Source organism: Arachis hypogaea, chromosome 11 (assembly GCF_003086295.3).
Source record: "Arachis hypogaea cultivar Tifrunner chromosome 11, arahy.Tifrunner.gnm2.J5K5, whole genome shotgun sequence".
Classification (NCBI taxonomy): domain Eukaryota; kingdom Viridiplantae; phylum Streptophyta; class Magnoliopsida; order Fabales; family Fabaceae; genus Arachis; species Arachis hypogaea.
Genome location: NC_092046.1, coordinates 112712570 through 112737498, shown reverse-complemented (window position 1 = coordinate 112737498; position 24929 = coordinate 112712570). Strand labels below are relative to the sequence as shown.

General features: G+C 33.3%; 1 protein-coding gene across 1 annotated transcript; it reads right to left on the bottom strand.

Moving 5' to 3' along the window:
- Positions 1–21390: 21390 nt before the first annotated feature.
- Positions 21391–24682, bottom strand: LOC112722379 (rac-like GTP-binding protein ARAC8). Its single transcript, XM_025773379.3, has 8 exons — positions 24155–24682; positions 23790–23877; positions 23276–23385; positions 22901–22964; positions 22531–22595; positions 22376–22441; positions 21835–21932; positions 21391–21685 (listed from the first exon to the last, which is right to left on the bottom strand). Exons 1-8 carry the CDS (start codon positions 24257–24259, stop codon positions 21646–21648), a joined length of 636 nt encoding a protein of 211 aa, XP_025629164.1. The 5' UTR covers positions 24260–24682; the 3' UTR covers positions 21391–21645.
- Positions 24683–24929: the final 247 nt, after the last annotated feature.

Below are 24929 nucleotides of genomic sequence, written 5' to 3'. Positions count from 1 at the left end.
ACAGTGTGTAGATTATTGTGATTCTGTTATACTAAAGTCTTTAGTTTACTCTTTTTATTTTCAATTAATCCAAGTTATCGTATGCTAAAAAGGGTAAACTAAAATAATTAATCTATATGTTCTATATCACAACTTAATAACTAAAATTGCAACTAGACTAAACTAAATATCTAAGATAAATATATAAACCAAAGTGCAAAATGCAGAAATACTGTAAAAATACAGAAAAAAATGTGCAAGTACTAGAAGACAAGATAAGATAAAAATAAGAATAAAGATAAAAATACAGAAAAATAAGCAAAAAAAGAGTGTCTGAAGAGTGGTCCACCAAAATAAAGTATGCCAGAGATGGCGACCTCCCCACACTTAAATAATAGCATCGTCCTCGATGCTCAGTCAGGCGGGGTATGAGAAGTGTCATCTCCGGAAGGATGGGCTGCCGGTGACTCTGTGGTAGGCTAAGGATCTGCAGTCTCGGTAAGTGTAGGAGGAGCTGCCTGATGAAGCAGAGGCTCTGTCTGTAGAGGAATCTCTGGATCTGCGGCTTGGATCTGGTGGGGCTCCTCATGGTGTGGTGCAGCCTGCTCAGGTCCTCCCTGCTCTGCCTGGGCATGTACCTCCTCCTCATGATCATCTGCCTCCGCATCAGATGGCTCAGAAGCGGTGTCAGGCTCGGAGGGAATGTCGCTGCCGGATCGGATCATCAACTTTAGGTGCTCATAGCGTCGCTTGTGGCGATGCTCCATACGATCCAGGCATGCGAAGAGGCGGTGCACCAGATGATAAATGGGCTCAGGAGCAGGTGGAGGTGCAGTGGATGGGGCTGGTGCAGCAGTGGATGCAGAAGGGGCAACTGAAGATGTGGCTGCCTCACCCGAGGTAGTGAGAAAAGGAGGTCTGTACCCTAATGCCAAAAACTTCTTGCTGTGAGGAATGATTTTCTTGCAGTCTGCAGCAGTTGGCTTCTCATCAGCCAGCTCCCAAGGCACGTCAGCTCGGCGGCCTAGCTGGGTGATCAGATAAGGGAAAGGGAGAGTGCCTCTGACATGGACCCTGGCCATATAATACCTGATGAAACATGGAAGATACAGGTCCTTACCCTCAATCACACACCAGACGAGGGTGATCATAGCAGTGGGCACCTCTGTCTCATGAGTGCTCGGCATCACGTAATTACTCAGGATCTGCTGCCAAAGCCGAGCCTCATCATTCAAATATATCAGCTTGATTCCCTTAGGCATCACTGTATTCTTTCCCATGACCCATGGGGCAGTAGGATCAAGGGTTATTCTCTGCTTGACTGCATCCCAGTCAAATCTCATGTATCTCATATCCTCTTCAGCCTTTTGGTAACCGTCAGGCTGATCTGGCTTAGGCTGAAGCCGGAGGATATCCTCAATAGCTTCCTCAGTGACTAAAATATGTTTCCCTCTGAGGTGCACTGCATCCAGGGAGGTCTTGAAATAGTTACAGTAAAATGCATTGACCTCTGTCAAGTTCCTTTCCATGAAGAACCAGCCTCTTTGTTTTATCTGTTCGGAAGTGTACTGGGTGAGTTCTTCTGGGATTTTAAGAGTTCTCTCCAGGTAGAGATTCCTGGCAGTGGCAAACACTGGATACTTTAGCTCACAGTATCTGTTTGTAAATTTGACTTGATTTGTGGCAGTGAGGAGCTGTTCGGCCTTTTCCTGCGGGGTAAAGTTCTTTTCCAGCCAGGAATCGTCGTGAAGGAGATCCAGGATAGAGGTAGAAGATTCTCCTCTTTTCTGTTTGCCTGTAGTTGCCTTGCCTTTTCCCTTACTTTTGGGATCAGACATCCTGAAAAGCAGAAGTAGCAAGATATAATTGAAGAACTAAAGCAGGAAAACAAGTAGGTAAGTAAGATTTTGTCAATGTAAACATAAAGGCAAAAGAGCAATAGAAGCATGAAATGAGGTAAGTATATGTATAATTTGGATTGTATTCGAGTTAAAAGTCTGAGAGTAAAAATCACAATCCAAAATATAATAGAAGTGGAATTCAAGTTAATTAGGAAAAACAGTAATCATGCCTTGAGTTAGGAAATTAAAGTAGTGAGGTAAAAACTAAAAAGAGAAGTTAGAAAGCTAAATTGGTTAGGAGTTAAAAGGAAGTTAAAGTGAGTGGCATGAGAATGGTTTTCCTAGTTACCAAGGAATTCACAAACTTGAGGAACAATCAACTCATATTCAAGCAAGGATTGTAATTTATTGATGATAATTCCTATAGATAAAGTAAGTGTAAAATGAGAATGAATTCATCAATAAGCAATTTATTACTTAGGGAACAAAAAGGAATAAGAATGCTAGCCCGTGCATTCAGGAATTGGTTTGGTTGTAGCCAAGTAATGCAAAATAATGAGTTTTCAAATCAATACATGAATGGGGGTAGATTAAACCATAAATTTGCAGAAAATTGGGCAGCATTCCGGCTAAAATTGGATGTTTCCGAGTAGTAAGCAGCAGAAAAGATCAGTTCATATGAAAGTAAATAGTGCTAAAAGGATTAATAAATAGCAAGAACATTAAAGAATAGTTTAACAGCAACATCAAATATGAAGAACAACATATGAACAGCACATCATCACATGAAATTCAGAATTGCGAATCAGATAAAAATAGGTAGCACGAACGGTGCAATTATCAGGCCTAAATCCACTAACCACATCCTAGCTACCTAACCACCTAGAATCCACTACAATCATGCATCTCTAACTATCCTATTTCGAACAAAAACTGTAAAATATACAACTAACTGACTGATTGGAAAATGAAATCGGTGTTCGGCAGAACGTGGTGTGAAGAAACAGAAAGTAGGCTCAGAGAGATGGTGGCGATATGGTGGTGATGCAGCGGCGATGGGTGGCAGCACGGTGGCGGTCCGAGATGGAGGCAGGGGCAGTTTGGTGGTTGTGGGTGGTTAAGGTTGAGGGGGGGAAGAGAGAAGGGGGTGAGGGTTGTATTGTGGTGGCTGGTGGTGGCGCGGTGGTTGCGGCTCGGTGATGGGGCGGCGGCAGTGAGGTTTGGTGGTTGTGGAGGGAGGAGGAAAGAGGAGAATGGGAAGGGAAGAAGGGGGGAGGAGAAGAAGAAGGGGGGCGTCGGCGGTGTAGTGCGGCGGTCGGGATGGCGGCGCAGCGGTCAGGTCTGGACGATCAGGAGTGGTGGTGGTTGGAGATTGGGAGAAGAGAGGTTGCAGAGGGGGGTGGGGGGGGTTCGGGTGACGCGATGGGTAGGGTTTCGCGTGAATGGAGGGGTTAGTGTTTTTGAATCCACGCGAACGCGTGGAGCACGCGATCGCGTGTATTGGGCAAAAAGGGTGTTGATGCGAACGCGTCATTGACGCGATCGCGTGAATTAGGTAAAAGGTAAGAGACGTGTACGCGTGGAGCACGCGAACGCATCGCTGAAAATTGTGCTAAACGCACAGTTCCAGCGTCGTTTTGGCGCAACTCTCTGTTTCCAATGGGGTCCATAAAATCCACGTGACGCGGACGCGTCGCTCACGCTTTCGCATGGGATGTGCATAGTGCATGTGACGCGTTCGCGTCAGGGACGCGAACGCGTGGGCCGATTTGTGCTAAACACACACCAGCCGCACGATTCCAGCCCAACTTTCTGGGCTTTGGATCTTTACGCTGATTTCCAGTCGACGCCCACGCGTGGACTGCGCGCTCGCGTGGGGTTTTTTTTTAATGCAATTATGCAGTGCTAATATGGGTGATATGAATAATTCCAGGTTCAATGAAAATAGAATAAAATAAAATTTAAAAACAAACAAAACGAAATAAAATTGAAATTGAGAAAGGAATGATCATACCATGGTGGGTTGTCTCCCACCTAGCACTTCTGGTTAAAGTCCTTAAGTTGGACATTTGATGAGCTTCCTGCTATGGTGGCTTGTGCTTGAATTCATCCAAAAATCTCCACTACTGTTTGGAATGCCAACAGCCTCTGGGGTCCCAAACTAGGCATGTAAAGCCTTTGAGTAAATTCAAATAGGTTCTCAGGTTCTCGGGGTGTTGAATGTCAGAATAGATTTCAGGATCCCAAACGTTGCTCTTATATCCGCCTTTGTCTTGATTTATATTTTTCCAGTCGGGCGGTTTGGAAGTTGCATTCTCACCAAGATGACCAAACATTCTCCGAGACCCATTCAATCTAACTCGAAACCGATCCTTATACTTCAGATTGAAGCGTGGAACCTTATTGAATCTTGCATACCAGCCTTGAGCACGAACCATTTCCCTTTTACTCTTAAAGCCGCAAAGAGCTCTAAGCTGACCATCTGTTTCAAGCAAACCATATTCAAGTGGAAAAGTAAAGATAAAAGCTAAGGATTTTACCCACTTGAAGTTTGTATTGGGCGGTAATGGCCTTGGGATAAGTGTTTCCAGTAGTTTTGCAAGCTCTACTCCCTTGTATCCTTCTGTGAATTCTTCCACTTCTTTGCAATTTTCTTCAGCTGTAACCATGTCTTGATCAAAGTCTTCGATATCTTCCTCATCACTCAAATCATAAGTTGGAGGTTGCAAAAAGTCTACCTCCGTATCATCTTCGTATTCACTTGGGGAAGATTCTTCCATCTCAAAGAATTCAATTGCGGATGCAAGTTCATTACTAGGAGAATTGGACTCGTGGTCATTATTATCAAGGAAACTTGCTTGTTGAGTTATTCCATCCAGTTCTTCATAAGATTCCTGCTTTGGAGGTTGTGCACTATCCTCCTTAGCATCAATTGTAAATTTCTTGACGGAATTCTCCTGAATTATGGATTCCCATGGAGGTTCAGCATCTCCTAAGTCTTCAACCAATTCTTCTTCTTCTATAATTTCAGCTTCCTCCACTTGTTCCAGTACAAAATCATGCTCTGTACTGTCCAGTGGGGTTTCTAGTATCTCCTTCATGCTGTGTTCTTCATTAGTTTGTCCACATGAAGCCATGGGAGTTCCTTGAGTGTCCGAACGTCGAAAAGGTAGTCTATTTATCGCTTGATTTAATTAGTGAAGTATGGCATGAAATTTTTCAAATGTTTCCTTGAGTTGCTCCCTTGATTCTTGGAGTGATGGATATGGACATGGTGCATAGGGAAGTGGTGGTTCTCGGGAGTAATTAGGTTGGAATTGGGGTGGATACGGGTTAGGGTCAAATGGAGGTGAATGGTGGTAGTTGGCTTGTGAGTGTGGTGGTTCAAAGCTGTATTGAGGAGGTGGTTCATAGGCGTATGATGGGGCTTGTCGGTAATTAAAAGGGGGTCCACCATAACTATTGTTCTGGCATGCATTATTGAATGGTCGTCGTCCATGATAGTTTGGAAGGTGTTGTTGCCTAAAGGGTTGATCAGATCCTCGTGGCTCCGTCCATCTCTGATTGTTTTGACCTTGATGCATGTTCCTGTTATAGCTTCCATTCCTTTCAACATTATTAGAACCATACTCAAAGCAATAGGGGTGAGAATTTATAGTAAATAATAAAAATTAAAAGCAAAAATAAAAAAATAAACAAGCAAAAGAAAATATTTACAATAACCAATAATAAGGCACACAGTTGCAACTCCCCGGCAACGACGCCATTTTGAAGAACGAAACTCTCGCGCGATCTAGAATTTTCACAAATAAATTTGCGTTGTAAGTATAGCTTCTAGACCGACAAGAATTCCTTTCTTACAAAAGTTTGGTTGTCACAAGTAACAAAACCCAATAAAAGTAAATAACCGAAGTATTTAAACCTCGGGTCATCTCTCAAGGAGTTGCAGGGCAGTATGATTTATTATTGGTTATGGAAAAAGTATATTTTTTAGTTTTTTAATGTATAAGATAAAAAGCAAGAATAGTAAATGACGAGAAAGTAAATTGTAAGGAATTAATTTAAATAAATAATAAAACTCTTGGCAAGGTGTAAGAAATTGAAGTCCTATCCTAGTTATCTTTATCAGGTGTGATGAAAATTGGATTTTGCTCCCACTTTTAATTAACCCTTACTAAATAAAGAAAAGTCAAGTGAACAAATTAATTTGATCCTCAGGTCCTAGTCAACTCCTATGGAGAGACTAGAGTTATTGGAGTGCAAATTAACCAGCTAAGAATTCCGATTTCAATCAGCAGCTGAGTTGATAACTCAAGTGTTATAAATTACTTAACCAAGGCCAAAAGGGGAAAATAAATCTAATTTGAATTGAAATCATTCATAAATAGAACAATCATTAATCTGAAATACCTCAAATTGCATTTAAACATAAATTCAAATCCTAACATGGAAAGTTTGTAAATTAATAATGAAAAGATAAATGACAATTAAAGTAATGGAATAAATAAAGTTAGAAAATAAATGAAAGGAATATTGAACCTGTGATTGTAGAAGCAATCCTAAAATAAGAGAAATCCTAGTCCTAAATCCTAAGAGAGAGGAGAGAACCTCTCTCTCTAAAAACTACATCTAAAACCTAAAAAATTATGTATTACTAAGTTGTTCTACGTGTCTTCCTTGATTCCTCTATTCTCTGGCTTATATTCTGTGTTTCTGGCTTGGATTTGGGCCGAAAAAGGGTCCACAAATCGCTGGGGCGTTTTTTGCAGATTCTTGTACGTGGCGTCTGTCACGCGTCCGCCTGGGTCACGCGTTCGTATCATCTGGGAGTTTATCTTGTGACGCGTACATGTCGGTCACGCGTACGCGTCATTTGCGTTCTGCTCAAGGCATGCGTCTGCGTCGTCCACGCGTTCGCGTCGCTGCATTTTTGCGCTAGGCACGCATTCACGTCGTCCATGCGTTCGCGTCGCTGCCCTTTTCTTTAATACTCCATTTTTGTGTTTTCCTTCCATTTTTGTATGTTTCCTTTTTGTCCTTTAAACCATTCCTGCCCTATGAGATCTGAAAATACTTAACACACAAATCACGACATCGAATGATAGTAAAGGGTAATTAAAATTAATATTTTTAAAGCATAGGAAACATGTTTTTCACATATATCATAAAATAAGGAAGGAAAAGTAAAATCATGCAATTTACATGAATAAGTGGGTGAAGAATTGATCGAAACACTCAATTTGAGCACAAATTATATCATAAAATATGGGTTTATCAGTCGCCGTTGCTACCACGTCGATCATTAACCTCAAAGAAAACATGTCTAGGATACTTCGCTCAAAGGGCTGTGAGCTTGAATCAATCGGAGTTGATCCACTGTTGCGTTCGCCGTCCTCACCCCCAAATGCGTCGAGAGGTCTATGAACGTGATACTCACTTCAATTTTCATTTTTATTTTGCTGTTTTTTTTTATTTTGATTTTGAGTATAAGTTTTGTTTTTGCAATTTTTTGTTGATCTTAATGTTATTTTTAAACTTTTTCTTTCGAAAAATCTTTGATTCTTGGTATGGAAACATTGAATTTTGACAATGATATTTGATTGTTGTCATATTTTTTCTTAATCTTCGCCAATAGTATTGCTCATGTTCAGACCATTGAAGGACAAAAACCTGATCTTCCAGTACAAGTGGTGCTTGGATGGAGTTCTTAACTTATGATTAAAAGTTAAACTCCCTATTTTTGAAAGAATCCCAAAATCATTATCAATTTTGAAGGTTTTTAAGCTTGTTGAGAAGTAAGGTTGAATAAAAAAAGCATAAGTGATAAATGCTTTTTTAGATTATGCAGTAGAACTAATAAATAGGATATTATTTTTGTTTTTGTTTCATCTCGCAGTAGGAAAATAAAATAAAAATAAAAGTTGCAGATTTTAGGGAAAAAGAAGAGTAACACCACGATATATTCTGGTTCGGCCACGAAGTGCAATGTGACCTATGTCAAGTCTTCACCACAACAATGATAGATTTTCTACTATAATCAAGATTGATTACAAACACCAATTCCAAGAGACTCACACTCTTGTAACTTACCTAAGCTATCCCAAACTTAGTAAATCACAAAGGTGCTAACCCAACCTAGTTAAGAAAAACTAAATGTACTCTAATCGAGCACACTTTTAAAATCAAACACTCAAATAAATAGATTAAAATGGCTTTTGTGTGATCAAATCTCTTTGCATTTTATATATCTCAATCTAAGCTTAATTCTAGACAATAGAAAAATATAAACACACTCAAAAAAAAAAAAAAAAAGCAAAGGTTGTTTGTATGGTATGAAATTATGCACGAATTGGTTGCATCTTCCTTGGATAAAATCTTCTTTTATAGGGTTTGATATCTTCTCTTTAATGTTGAGATAATTCTCATTTTCATCAACTAGCCGTTTGAGCATTCAAGGGTGAAACTTTTAATCTTTATTTTTCAATAAAGTGTGCACCAACTGTCCATAAAGAGAAAAAAACTTTCTTTATTCAATTTGCATTGTGAAGCTACTCCTTGTGATTAGGATTTGATTTGAAGAGTTTTTCTTGCTATATTGATAATGCAGAATCTTTTTAATCATAGTTCAATATCATCTTCAATGATATTTTCATTAATGTAGATGCTTTGTATTATTCTAGCTTGCTTGATTGATCATCTTTGATTGATTCCTATATTGCTCATCTTGAAGATAATAATAAAAAATAATCAATTATGTTTGTCATCGTAAAGTTTTAAATCAAATCTAAACTCAATAATCTTCTCCTTGATGATAAGAATCTAAACTCAATAATCTTCTTCAGCAAGTTTCCCTTGTTTATGAGCATCCATTAATCAAGCTTAATAGCTTATAAAGCTGTGAAACTTAATCATTTACAAAAACAACACACATATGCTAAAGAAATACTAAACATAGTTGAAGAATTACTATTGTGTTCATAACACGCATCGAAAGAAAAGAAAATAATCACAAAGATCTATTTTGTGTTTAAATTTTATTCCAGTAACATAATATATATAGATCAGATTTAAATACCTGAGTACGCTAATAAAAATAACTTTCTCGTTAAATGATACGAAGGTGCTATACATATCCACACCGACACCAACCTTTATTGTCAACTCTTTAACCAATGGATATCTAATCTAAATTGAGAAAACCTCTTTGTAACTCTTTACGCACTATAAAATTCTTTTCCAAGAATGATCTTCACATATATTTGTGTATGTAAAGGTAAAGGAATAAAACTCTTGTATTTGTTAGTATACTCTCTCTCTCTCTCTCTCTCTCTCTCTGATCAAATTTACTAATCAAGATTGACATCTAGTAACACTGTTTAACGACCCGATAGTATAAAGTACTATATTTTTACTTAGAATCTAATAAGAACAAAGTATAGTTCCTTCTATTTTTTCAACTCTTGGTTAACCCTTAGAGTATGGTTTAATTGTCAAACTCTAACTTGATACCATTATTATAATGAACTGTGAATAACTTAAAAAACTCATTTCTTTATTCATTCAATTTCTTTAACCAAGGTTTTATTCATCTTAGTCATTATAATCATAGAGCTCAAACTCTTTACCGAAAAATAACGAATTCCTTATTGACTAATAATTAATTCTATAAGTATTTAAATCATACTCAATATCCATTCCACTAGCACCCTAGGGTATTAGGTGTTTGGAATCAAAGTATGATAAATACATTGTTAATTACTATGATTGTTGCAAGTCAAAGCAAACTATTATCATGTTCATTTTGAGAATATCCTATTGACAAATATGCAGAAATTATAACCATCAAGAATTCTTAATGTGTACTACAAGAAAATCACCTATTCAGCTACTATTGAAAAGTGTAGCTAAAAATGAAAAAAAAAATGATGCCTTAAGCAAAGACTACAGGTTTTTTGCTTTGGAGACGCTTTAGTGGGGGATGCCTATTTGGCCGTTGTCTATTCTCAAAGGCTATACTTTTCTGTATCAAAAGCTATGCTTTTGGCGTTTAGAATATGGTGCGTTTTTCATCACTCATGCTTACCAGAATAGGCTACACTTATCTTTGCTACTGCATCACCTTTAAAACGTAGCCACATTATATACCATAGTTACTCTATATAAGTGTAGCCTTATGTTCCTCAATTTTTTTATTTTCTATATATATATAATATTCTAATAATTTTTTGTATAACCTAATATTTAGTATAATAGGATTACATATATATCCTGCATTCTTAATTAAATTAGTTAAATATTATAAAATAAAAATAAATACATAATAATACTATACAATATTTTTTAAATAATAAAAAATATCTTTAAACAAAATACATTTATAATGAATTAAAAGTATTGGGATGATTATAATTTTGAATATTCATACATCTCACACTAAATTAAGCATACTCATATCAAAATATATATGAGACTACTTAGAATTTACTACTAGTAAACTACGAAAAACTAAAATATTATATTCACACATAAGTATCTTCTACTAAAAGTCATTAATAAAAGTCAAATCACAAGGCTGTAACAAACAAACCTGTTGAATGTGTGGGGCAAGCTTCTCCAAGGCTTGATAATAAGGTAAGATAGCCTAAACCAAAAGTTTTATTTATCAAAAAAAGTTGATGATACGTACCGTTCATACAGTAATCCGTTCATGCGGTGATATCAAAAAGGAACAAGCATGCTATAACTGATATTATCAGTGTCATATATAGAAGCTAAAACCCCCAATTAAAAATCCTAAAATCGAAACCAAAACCTCCTAAATTTCACGGAACAAACAGAAAATCGATACATACCTTCTTTATCTCCACTAGCCATTGTTGTTCATCATCATCTCCTTTGACACACATACCTTCTTTGACACTGGAAAGAGAGAGCGAGTGAGAAAATGAGCGAGAAAGAGAGGATATAGAGTGAGACAGAGAATGCTTACTTGGTGACAGAGGATACGATGATGGTGATGAGTGGCAACGATGAAGAGATGAGTGGCGATGGTGAGCGCACACGACGATGATATTGAGTGGCGACGTTAAGCGCATGAGACAATGATTTTGAGCCGCGAAGGTGAGCCCACGTGACAACGATTCTGAATACATGAAGGAGAATAAAGAAGGAGATGAAGGAGAATGGAGCGAAAACCCTGTGAATGAAGGAAAGAAACCCTGTACTGTGAATGAAGAATGAAACGAAAGTGAACAAAGGAGATGGAAGCGCAAAAGTGAAAAAAATTTCATTAAGTGGCGTGCACTTGAATTAGGAAACGTTTTTGAAGCGCACACAAAACATAGCAAATAGGTTACTCTTCGAAAGCACTTTTTTTAGTACGAAAAGTGTACCCATAAATATTAAGATAAGGCAACATTTTATAAAGGTCTTTATAATATCTAAGGCTACACTTTTCAAGTAATGTCACAACTGTGTTTTCTATTCTTCTATAAAAAGGTAACACGGAAAAAAGTGTAGCCTATTCATAAATGTAGCTTAAAAAAGTGGCTGAATGGAAGATTTTCTTGTAATGGTGAGTTAGTCAACAGTCATATCTCTATATGCACCATCTATATATATAATTTAATAAATAAGATCTATTAATCTTCATCCAACGAAGATATATATATATATATAATAATTTATCCAAATTATTAATGTTCTTTTTAATAATCCTATGACCAAGAATAGTTTAGATTAAATTATAAAAGTTTTATCTCTCATTATCATGATCACTATCATAATGATAAATCTCTAAATTTAATCAAAGAACTTATTATATTAAGTATTTAATATAATAACAATAATAACAACAAATTATTTAACACATGATAGACTGAATTGTGGTCATAGTACTTATTCCCAATAATAGCTTGATGTATCAAAGCAATATGATAAAATATATCAGAGAACAAACAAACATCTATTCTTAATATATAAAAGTAGATACATAAACATGCACCACATTACTTTTGAGACATTTCTTTCCTCCTACTAATGTCATGTCAGCAATATTGCTTACTTGGCACAACTTTATAATCAACCACTCAATTCTTGCCAAATCAACTATTATTTCCAAATCAGCAAAAAAATAAAATATACAAATAAAAAACTAAAAAATTGAATCCAATAAATTTGTAACCTCTAAATATATTGAATTCATATTCCTATATTTATTATATCTTACCGTTATAAACAATACAATAAATTTATAACCGCAACAATTAATTTATAAATTAAAAGTTTAAAAAATGAAAATTATATTTTATTATTATAATTATGTTTATTATAATCATTTTAATTTTTGCCAATGAGTTATACCTCAAATGACATAGTCTCCCATATTGGTCGCGAGTTTGTGTCTCTGTATGTTTGGTAAAAAAATTATCATTTTAATTTTTAGAAGTAACACTAGGTACAAAGAACTATTATTGTAGTTTTTACTTATTATTAAAAACAAATTCTATTTTATTTTACCAATATAAATTTTTAAAAGAATATTTGAAAACTAAAAAAAAACAAATTTATTAAAAGAGTATCAAAACGAAACTAAAAAATATATGATATTAGACATACATTTTCATATTAGATATATTCGTAGTATATAAGATGCATCATACATGCATGTTTACCTCAAAACACTAATTAACTATTTTCTTTTTTTTTTACTAAAAATGTTTAAATTTTAGCTTTTGTTGCGTATATTTGTACATATAAGATGCACCATGCATGGATACAAATCTAAATATATAATTATTACAATAATTATGTTGACCGCAACTCCATAAGTTTAGGCCATTGACTACGTCAATTGCATTGCCAACTTTAGAATGATTATTATTTAGTTAGAATCAACCATTCAATTCTCGCCAAATAAACTATTATTTCTAAATCAGCAAAAAAAAATATACAAATAAAAAACTTAAAAATAGAATCCAATAAATTTATAACCGCAATAATTAATTTATTAATTTTTATAAATAACTCACTAAAGGTAATAAACATCCATATTACAAATGTCATAATAATATTATTAATCATAATAAATTTTACGTTATAAGTATTTAATGACATTGAAACACCACCCCATGAAGAGATTAAGGAGAAAGAAAACCATATAAATTCCAGACACATCTTGAAAAGAAGAACATACATACAAAGATGGAACCAAATAACACAATAGAAAGTGCATCAAACTCAACAATTCATAAAGAACATGTCTTCGCAAGAACCTACGACAAAAAGAAGAAAGCACCAACTCTAACAACCAACAAAAAAAAGGAGGACGAGCACCACATAAGATGACTAAGTCCATCAACTAAAACAAATGCAAAAGTCAAACCACCAAATAAAAATATCACTTTGTACAACTCCAACATCCAAATCTTTTATACTGCAAATTATTTAAAATAAAACACCTTTTAAATTTAACTTCAATTTACACATATTTAATTTATTTCTACAAAATATAATAATTTTTAATATTTATTATATACTATCATTAATTTACCGTCCCGCGCATCGTGCGGGTCTCATTCTAGTATATATAAAGTATATATCAGATCTTAAGCATGAGAGATATCAAAAACTAAAAGAATAAACTAATAAGTTCATAAGGTCATAAAATGCATAAAATAAATAATAGCTTAGTTTAATCTTTACTTTCTCCTTCTTTTATCATCAAAGAAGAAAATAAAGAAAGGTTCAAATATCAACAGCAGCAACAGAAAGACTATGAAAGGCTAGAGACATTTATAACTGATGCAAGATTAAAATTCTTTTGAAAAAGGAAAGATTTTGAAAAGAAATTTTAGAAAAGATTTTCAAAATAAATAAGATGATTAATGCAAAAAATTTTTTTGAATAAAATTTATTTTAACACGGTAAGAAAATGTTTTTTAAGTAAATGTAGAGATCACATAAACATTCAAGAAAGATATAAAAGGTGGCAGCTTAAAAAAAACTTGTTCATCATTTGTCTAGAAAATCTCGTCTCGACCTGAAAGACAAAAACTCAAAAAATCTCGTCAGTTCAGTAAAAAAATATATTAGCAACATTTGCAGAATCTGGTTACACTTTAGTTGCAGCAGCTTGTTCAATGCTGTTTTCAACTTCTATATCATCTAAAATGTCATATTTTCAATGGCTATGATCTTTCCTTTGTCATCATATGTGAAAGTCACAAAACCACCATCATATTTACTTAGCTTGATAAAGAATGTAAATTTTTTGGTCAAGTACATTGAATATCCACTATTAAGATACCACATATCCTTGCTCCTTTTTGGATGTAAGACAAACCTACAATATTTTCAAACAGTTTTAGATATCCAAACTAACTTGGATCCTTTGATGTTAATTCTTTTTGGTTGTCGAAGAGCATTATAATCACAAACAATATTATAAACATGACTATCAATTTTTTTTTTTTTTGTAAATAAAGCATTGAGGAGAAGAATGTCTAACTCTATGACAATTGGAACAAGTGTTGCTTCTTGCTGGAATTTTAGAATTGAGAAGAGGATTCTTGTTTTTGATATAAGTGTCCTTTTGATTTTTATGAAAAACTAATTCGATCCTTTTGGTTTTGGATGAAGAGGCTTCAAAATCATTTTTCAAATCTAGTTTTCTTTCCTCCACAAAATCAAGATCAGATTTTATGAAAAGCGACCTTTAATTAGTAAGAATTTTGTCTAAGTTTTTAGAATTTTAAGGAAACTTTGCTAAGTCTATGTTTAAGTTCTTGATCCTCTCTTGTAATTTCTCATTTTCAGCAAGAACAACACTTAATATAATATTTCTTTTTACATTAATATTTCTTTTCAAAGCATCATTTTTCTTTTTACACTTGTTATATTTATCGAAAAACTTGGCAAAATTTTTAGTTAAATCATTAATAATAATATGTAATTGTTTAGCAAGAAGTTCAGTAAAGTCTACCTCGTCATAATCGGTTTGATTAGCCATGAGACAAACGTTAGCTTCATGATTAGATTTTTCTTCTTTTGATGTGATTCTTGATTTAAATGCCACTCTCATTTTTTTATTATCATTGCTAAGGTGTGTAGATTTATAAGCCAATAGCTTTTCTTTCAATTCATCATAATAATCTTGTTGATATTATTAGTTTTGAATATGACAGTACTTATGATCTCCCATTATTTCGTAAGACTTTTTAAGATCTTCCTAATAAGTTCAACTTCAGAGAAGTATTTTTTCATTGCATCAAAGTTATTGATGATTTGGAGAATCTTTTAAACAAAGCATCAATTGATTCATGTTCCATCATAAAAAATATTTCATATTCTTTCGTAAGCTTGTTAATACAGGTTTCTCGAACTTGTTCAATTCTTTTATGAGTGAGCATTAGCTTATCCCATCTCTCCTTTGCAGTTTTGTACCCTGAGACTTTTTTGAATTCTTCAAAGCTAATATCGCAATGCATCGTATTGATAGTTTTGGCGTTTAGTTCAACTTTCTTCTTTTCTTCAGCCGTCCATTTGAAATCTTTATTTGGAACAAAAACATTACCTTTAATGTTGCATTTGGTAGGAACATCTGAGCCATTCACAACGATCTTTTATATATTGTAGTAAGTTGATTGCACAAAAATTCTCATCCTTTCTTTTCAATAAGAATAGTGGGTTCCATTGAAAAAAGGAGGTTTAAAACATGATTGTCCTTCGATCAACGTGTAAATCACAAAGGGTGCCATGAATCTTTTACTTCAAACTGTTAAACTTGTCCCTTGAGTCTAAACTCTTATGCCAATTGAAGGTTTCAAGTTCGTTGAGAAAAGGGGTTAAATCAAGAAAACACAAGTGATAAATACTTTTTCAGATTATGCAGCAAAACTGATAAACAGGAGATTATTTTTGTTTTTGTCTCGTCCTACAGTAGGAGAATAAAAGGAAAATGAAAGTTGCAGATTTTAAAGAAGAAGAAGAGTAACACCACAATATATCCTGATTCAGCCACGAAGTGTAATATGATCTACGTGCAGTCTCCACCACAACAATAGCAGAATTTTCACTATAATCAAGATTGATTACAAACACTAATTCCAAAAAAATTACATGATTACAAACAACAATTCTAAGAGACTCACACTCTTATAACTCACCTAAGTTATTCCAAATTTAATAATTCACCTAGGTGCTAATCCAACCTAATTAAGAAGAACAAAGTTCACTCTAACCCAACACACTTTTAAAATCAAAACTCTCAAACAATAAATTAAAATGACTTTTGTGTGATCAACTCTCTTAACCTTTTGTATCTCTCAATATAAACTTAATTTTAGACATAGAAAAATATAAACACAAAACACAAAAAAAGATTATTTGTATGGTTTGAAATTATACACGAATTGGTTGCATCTTCCTTTGATAAAATCTTTTTTTATAGAGCTTGATATCTTCTAGTTAATGTTGGAATAATTCTCCTTTTTATCAACTAGCTATTTGTACATTCAAGAGTGAAAATTTTCAGTTTTGTTCTCCAATAAAAAGTGCAACAACTGTCCATAAAGAAATTTTTTTTTGTATAATTCATAACTCAATATTAAAATTATTAAAAAGTGCAACAACTGTCCAATAAAATTTTTTTAATCATAATTCATAACTCAATATTATTTTTAATAATATTTTTATTAATGTAGATATTTTGTATGATTCTAATTTACTTTGATTGATCATCTTTAATTGATTCTTATATTGTTCATCATAAAAATTATAATAAAAAATAATTAATTATATTTGTCATCATAAAATTTTAAATTAAATCTAAACTCAACAAATTTTATTATCTATTTTAGTCTTTTAAACACCAAAATATATTTTTACCATCCTAGACAGCTCCTGAAAAGAAAAAGGAAAGTGAAATGGAGTATAATTGAAGCTTGGGAATAAAGTAATGGAATATGAGCTCCTTAACATTGTCTTTTTCCTAATTAACTTTTTATTTGTTTATCATACATTATCGTTTCATCATTTGATGTCATCCTTCCGAATGCAATTGAATTAAGGACATGTCAAATTCACATTGGTGGATTATCTTATCTTTGTGGCAACCATGAAGATTATTTTATTAATTAGTCTTAATAAATTAATTTGGATTAACAAAAACATCAATCAAATTAGAAGGATCCATGCTAACACATACATCAAAGTTAGTGACGGTGGAAAACGTATTGCCCACAGTATATCCAAAAGAGAATGATTAAGGTTTTAGAATATTTTTGTGTGAGTGATTGAACAAACATATATAGGTTTGGTAATGAGGCAAGAGAAAGAAGACAACTAAATAAATAAATAAAGGGACACATAACATGGGTGTTGCAATCAGTTTCACCAGCAAGTAACAATCAATGGTCATATAAACCCAGTGTCCCTCCTCTTCCATGGAAGGGTCACGAAATCACTATGCACCTCTCACTCTTGGGGGGAAAAAAGTGCTATTTATACATTAAATCAACTATTAAAATCAATCATTATATATTTTATACAAATATATATAATTTAATTTATTTTTAATATATATTTTATATTTTAATATATATATTTTACAATAATAACTGATTTAGTGTACATCTAATAAGATTAGTTTTAAAAACATAAGATATAATTGTGTTTGGTGCCTCCTCTCTCTTTTCCCTTTCTATTTCTTTTGCTTCCATGTGTTTAGGGAGAAATTCTTCAAATATATATATATATATAAATCAATCGGGTCATTAAATTAGTGGAGTTAGGAATTTAAAAATTTTAATAAATAATATATATATATAATTTTTTTTGCATTTTATTAATTTAAATCGATTAACTTTTAAAAATTTAAATTAATTCGACAAAAATTTTTTATTTTTGACCGATTTAGTTTTTATCTTAAATCAAATCGATTTCATAGTTATTTTTTGATTAATATGTTATATCGGTCAATTTACTCTTATTTTTAAAATTATGTAAAATGTAGTTATTATTTATTTATAGAATTTATATGAGCTTTACACATTTATTATTTGAATTTAATTTTTATAAACCGTAAAAAAGTTGTACATATATAATTAAAATGTATTATTGTATTAATAAAAATAATTAATTTTAAATTTATTATTTAAAATTATTTAAATATATAAATTTAATTAAATAATTATATAAATTTTTTTTATGAATTTAGTACATTAAAATTAATCTCTTATAACATTTAGTTAAGTTGTCGAGCAAGAATGTTGAAATTCAATTCCTCTTTTGTTCATCGACTCCTTTTGGAGAGCTTCTAAATTTTGAAGTGACCTAACAAACCAATAATGAACAATATTCCAATTATTTCTCCCTTTTCTTTTTCTGTAAACAAAGATTTTTTTTATAGAGTAGATCAATCAATTTAAGATTATTGTTGAAATTTTGATGTTAAAATTTCGAAGGAACGTCATGTCGCTGTCATTAAATTATAATTATGTTGATTTTAATAGTAAGAGTAAATATTTTTTTTTGGTCTCTAACCTTTTTTTCTGAGACATATCGCACCATAATTATTCTTAAACCTCAATTAGACTCCTATCTATCAGTAAAGTTGGACAAATTGACCCTTACAACCGATTAACAACGAGTTGTTTGTCTGACGTGTCAGGTGGAATATGATGTGTTAATACCAAGTGTTAGGTGTCAACTCCAAATAATTATAGGGACTAAAACACTCTCTCATCTTCTTTCTCTTCCTCCTCTCTCCCCCTCTTCTTTTTTCTCTTCTTCAGATCCATTATCATTATTATCTACCTCCACAGCCTTAAAATTCTTTCTGCATTAACCTTGACAATATCATAAACCTAGTAATTCATACATCATTAACAATTTAGCATACACTTCATATATACAAAAAAAAAAAAACAAAAATTTGGGATAACCAGAAAACCTCGACAACAAACTTGAATGTCTCACCAGACTCTTGTAGCGCTTGCTGAGGATGAGGCAGGACAAAGGCCTTTGGACGGCTTACGAGTCAAGGAAGAGGAAGTTGTTAGCAGTGGTAGCGTAAAGGATGGTGAAAGCGGCGAAAATTTTGGTGATGCCGAGAAAATTTAGGGTGAGCTATTGAGGTAGGTTGGGTGAGGACGAGAAGAAGAAGAAGAGGGAATCATGGTGGTGGTTACTATTGGTGGCAAATTAGAGGGAGAAGATCGTGGTTCTGGAGATGGCACGATGGAGGAAGAAAAAGAGAAGAAGAGGAGGAAGAGAAAAGGAAGAAGAAGAAAAGAGAGGTTGGTTTGGTGATGGTGGTGCCAAGATGATGGTCGTGAAGGTGAAGCTTGATGATAATGGTGACGGAAATGATGGTAACTGGCCGAAGAGAAAAAAAAAGAAGAGGAGAAATAAAAGGAGAAGAGAAGAAAAAGGGAAGAAGAGAAAAAATTTTTTTATTATTATTTTTTTTTGTAAGAAAGAATTTTTAGTCCTTGTAATTATTTGGAGTTGACACTTGGCACTTGGCATTGACATGTCATACTCCATCAGACGAGTAATCCGTTGCCAATCGATTATAAAAGACAATTTGTCTAATTTTATTAATGGACAATGATCTAATTAAAGTTTAAGGATAACTAGAATGCCATATATTTGATAGAAAAAAAGGCCAAGATGAAAAAAATATTTACCCAATAGTAATATATATTTTCTTTCAAGTCTAGAAAGTTATTGCATTTAATTAAAGAGGCCCACTCCAATTATTATAGAGCCTTACCTCACCCGTTCTTATTAAAAAGCATTCATTATTCATTCATGATTTTGTTGAGGTAATACAAGTTTTTCTTTATAGAGAAATTGATTATTGATTATTTAATTTAACCCCTAACTATTTTTGCTGAAAGCTCCATATCCATGAGCTTCTATTTAACTTGCATAGTTTCATGTATGATCAATGATGTCTTCTTTTCCTTTAATTCTTTCTTTTAATTTTTTTTTCTTTTTCTGTCACCATTTAGATTTTACTCTTCAAATTTAGGTAGTACCACTATATTCAAGAAAGGAAATATTTTTTGTCGGTTGGATAGGAATTTCTCTTTGTTCTCTTTTCTTTCCATTTTAGTCGGTTAAGTAGGACTTTCTCATTTTCGTAAGTTTTGCAAGCCAGGCCTTAGTGTGGGGCTAATTTTTTATATATTATTTTAATGATGATGAATGACTTAAATATTAGGTGATTTAATGTTTAACAAATTTTTAAAAGTGTCTTTGACACGTACAAATTATTGGGAGTGTATTGTAAGAAAAAAAAATAATTTTTTTTATATTTTAAAAAGTACAATTTATAGGAGACTTGTATTGTAAAAAATATTTTTTTATTCATAAAAGTTATAATCTGCGAAAAATGTATTGTTAATTTGCAGGAGGTGTATTATCAATTTTAAACTTTCTGTTGAATATCATTCTGTCTAATATGTGTATGTTTCACACACTATTCTACAATATCAAAATAAAAAATTGCTGCTATTTTGGGTATAGTTTGAAAATGACAATATTTCTTTCAAGAAATTGATTGATTTGGGAGAAAAACTTTCCAATGTGAACACCCAGTCTAGTTGCTCACCCATAAAAAAGAAAAAGGGAACCCAGTCCACTTGTAACCCGCCATTTTTAATACGGATTTGGTGCTGTTAAGATCTTTTTCTTATTAAAAACCTTCTTTTATGATTGATCTGATACTCTTTATTTTAAGTTTTGGGCTTCTTGGCCATATCCTTTGGGCTTTGATTTTGTCTATGGTACATAACTATAAGTCTATTAGTGGGTTGCCAAGCAAATACTAGGATCTTGTTGTTGCCAAGCAAGTAATTTATTACTTTTTAACCAATTTGAGTTACTTTAGTAGTTAGCGCTAGCTCACTAATGTACTTAAATAAGTATTTAGAATTTGAACCAAGTTAGTCCACTTAAACAAGTGTCAAGAATTCGAATTATGCCTTGTGCATGCAGCAACCCATTGGCTAACGACAAACCCTTAAATAGAGTTCAGATCTGCAAAGATTAGTCTTGATCTGCTGGGTTAGGAGATACAGTGGAAAACCAAAAATAAAAAGTATTGAGAGTTTGAATCTCGCCTTGTACCTGCAGCAAGTCATTGGCCAACGACAAACCCTTAAATAAATAAATAGAAAATAGTGAAAAGAAAAAAAAACAAAAATATTTTCTTAGATGAAGTACTTGTTACTGGTCATTAAAAATTTTACTTCTCTATGTCCAAAATAAATATATAATTCTAAAATTTGAGAATTGTGATTAAACAAGAGAGGCTCATCCTCTCTTACTTAAATATCTAGAGTTTGATATTCACATTGTTGCATTTAAGTTACTAAGTTTCACACCTACTCAATAAAATTGTTGGAAGAGATGATAGAAGGCTAAGATTAGAAAAACTATTGCTTGTTAGAATATGAGTTCTACTTTTTCATATAAGCAAAACATTTTTCTTTAACAATTGATTCGGCTGAATAAGCAAAACAAATGTAATCATGTCTTCACTCCTAGCACTTCGTTACAATTTTCAAGTGAACCAACTATAATTATATATCAATATGCATATCAAACCAAAATAAAATAATAAACAAATAGCCAAAGTAAAAAAAAGGGCCAATTGTTCTTTACTTACAAGAAATCAGATCTAAGAGCTTAGCTTAAATTTCCTAATACATACATATCATTATATATATATATAGCTATGCTGCAAACGTTGATACAAAATAATAACTTCCCACCTATGACAAGTGAAAAAGCCTTCAGGTGATGATGATTTGTTTCATTTAAGACCAACAATATTCCTTCCACAGAAGATATTCCTGTAGTTCATGAACAATACACAATTCAAGAAATGTTAAACAGAAAGGGTGTCATGTTTCATTCATGGAAGTAATGAGCATAATCAAGCTTGCCAAAGATTTGGATAACATTGCAAGAATGCAACGTGCATGGGAAAAGGTTTACTTACAATAGACACCCGGGACGCGGTTTCTTCTTCTTCTCTTGTTGCTTCTGTGGAGGCTTGATCACCACCTTGATTGCCGCATCGAAAACAGCCTTCACATTCTGCAGTCAAGGATAAGGAATCATTGGCCCAAGGAAAACAAGTGATTTAAGGATGTACCAATAAATAATCAATATTTCATCCATTTCCTTTATCCATCGTACTTCTAGAAACATTGATCTAAAGATGTACTAAAAAGTGACAGTGACATATAGAAAGGACTAGAAGGAGGAATATCTATCTTAGCAGGACTAACATATTTACCACCAAAACTTAGGTCTATTAAATATTAAACATATTTCATGATTAGGGTGATGAGTAATTTCTGCTTTTGTCTTTAACAGATGTTGCGTGTCTGAAATTCGAAAAGTATGCCTTTCTTCCACATTGGTGAACAATCTAGTATAATACTGATCTCAAGTCTCAACTAGGTACTTTACTTCGTTTAAAAGGTTTTAGATATTGAAGTGCTGTAAGAATAAAATGGTAGCATGAACATATATACCTGCTGAGTTTTTGAGCTGCACTCAATATAATAGCTAGCTCCTATTCGTTTCCGTAGTTCCTCCCCCTGGTTTTCGACAAAATAGAACATCTTCAATAACCAAAGCCTATTGAAGTTTGAGCTATGTATCCAGATGATGAAGGAAGATATTTCACCTGCTCACGAGTCACAGGCACCAGACTGGGATGATCGGCTAGATAGTGCTTGTCTTCGCGAAGATCTATATGGCCATCATAAAAATGCAAATAGTGAAATTCAAGAAGTCCTCACAAGTGATCAAGAATTCAGTGTGCCGATAGAAAGGAACTTTGTGTTGACTTTTGTTGAAATATGTTGTTCAATATATCATACAATATAATTCTACATCAAATGAGTAGATATGTTTCAGCATAACAAAATCACAGTCTAAGTAATCTAATCTATAATGTATCTAGTAAATGGGGTTATGCTTCATGAAGAATATGGAAAACAAAAGAACACTTATTAGGTTGAATCCAATATTAAAACCAGTGCTTGACGATTTACCTAATTTGGTGCCAACTAGTACCACTGGAACACCAGGGGCAAAATGCTGCAGCTCCGGGATCCACTGAAACAGTGTATACAGAATCAGAAAATGCAAGGGAACTGCATGTGAGTTTCGACATTCTCATGGTGCAACGTTCATGCAGTTTGTCTTCATGTGAAATTTGATAGTTAATAATGGTTAGATTACAATTTAGTCAAATATGTCAAATCATCTAACGGTTCTTAAGTACCAATTTCACATGAAGATAACTGCATGTGAGTTTCCACCTTAATTTATATCCAAAAACATTAAGTTTCGGGTGCGTCAATTTTGTCAACCCAACCGTGTTAGAGGGGGCGGTAAAGTAATAGCACATAGAGAGACAAGGATACCTTCTTCAAGACATTCTCATAGCTCGCGCCACTAACAAGAGAGAAAGCCAATACAAATACATCTGCGCCTCTGTAGCTCAGAGGCCTCAATCTATTGTAGTCCTCTTGCCCTATCCAACAACACATTAGAAGCAAATGGAACATCACAACCTTAGCCAAGTTGCCATCACAAAATTTCAGCTACATAAGAAACCAAACTGCAGATGTTTCCCCCAAGTTACCATCATGGTCACTCACACACTCACACAAACAACACCCGAATGATGTAACGCAATTTCAAATGTGTCGATGGAATAGTGTTTTAAACTACTATGACTTATCCAATTACTTGTCAAATTCAGATAAATTGTGTGGTCTGCAACCACAATTGCGGGCACAATATTGCAGTTTACATATACATTTAACTCAAAACTGTGCATCGCATCACGCCAGCGCAACTTGAAATTATTTACTCTGTATACATAAATACATACATGTATAACTGAAGATTGTAAAAGAACAATAAACAAGTTACCAGCAGTGTCCCAAAGGCCTAAATTGACAGTTGTGCCTTCAACTACCACATTTGCACTGAAATTATCAAACACTGTGGGAATATAGTCCTGATCACAAACCACCAAAGTCAAACTCAAACTCCATAAACATAATTATCAGTGTCCAAAATCACAAGACATATAAAGATTCAACACAACCTAGATGAAATAACATATGTTCTTCAAACAATAATTACGTTACCCTCTCCTCCCACAACTCTTAGTCTCTCACTCGATCATAAAAGACATTGATCTCATGAAATTCACTATGATCGATTGATCTCAACCAAGAAATATATAAAGAAAGTTAAACCACAAAAAAGTGGCAGCGAAAAGGAATTCATACAGTGGGGAATTTGTTGCTTGTGTAGCAAATGAGCATGCAGGTTTTCCCTACAGCTCCATCACCAACTGTGACACACTTGATGAACCTAGAAGCAGTTGAAGCCATTGAAAACCAAGAAGAAGAAGACGAAGCGCTCTCACAAAAAGGGTACGTTTTATTTTTGTTAAAATTTGACAAAGTTGAAAGCTTTTGATCAATGGAGAGAGAGAGAGAGAGAGAGATGGCGGCACTTCACATGATTCTCACATACTCCACACTATAGGAAGCACTTGCTTTTCCTTTTTCATCATCTATCTCTTTTGCCTTTTGTTACTTGTTTGCAATTTGCATATGAAAAAATAAGAAAACTAATATATAATAAATAAATTACATCCTATGTTATTCGTTTAACAAGTTAAAATATGAGGTCATGATAGCTTATATAAGTGTAAAATACTATTAGTTGCATTGTAGGGTTGTTTACCCACTTTAAATCATGTGTGTGTGTATATATATAATTTTTTTTTTATAATTAGTATGAAGTTGGTTGGGTGCATTTAAAACTAACACTGTATGGTGTCTCTTATGGCCATCTCATGTGTGTGGTGTAGCCATCATTTTCCATTGTCCATAGTGATTAATTAGTTAATTAATTAATTAATTATATATCATCGAGTTCTTGAATTGCTAATGGTTTAATTGGTTAAAAAAAGCAAAAATAATTAAGGAATTGTCGGCTATGAAAGCATAAAGATTCGTCTGGTGAGATGGTTAAAAGCGTTGTACTGACTTTAAA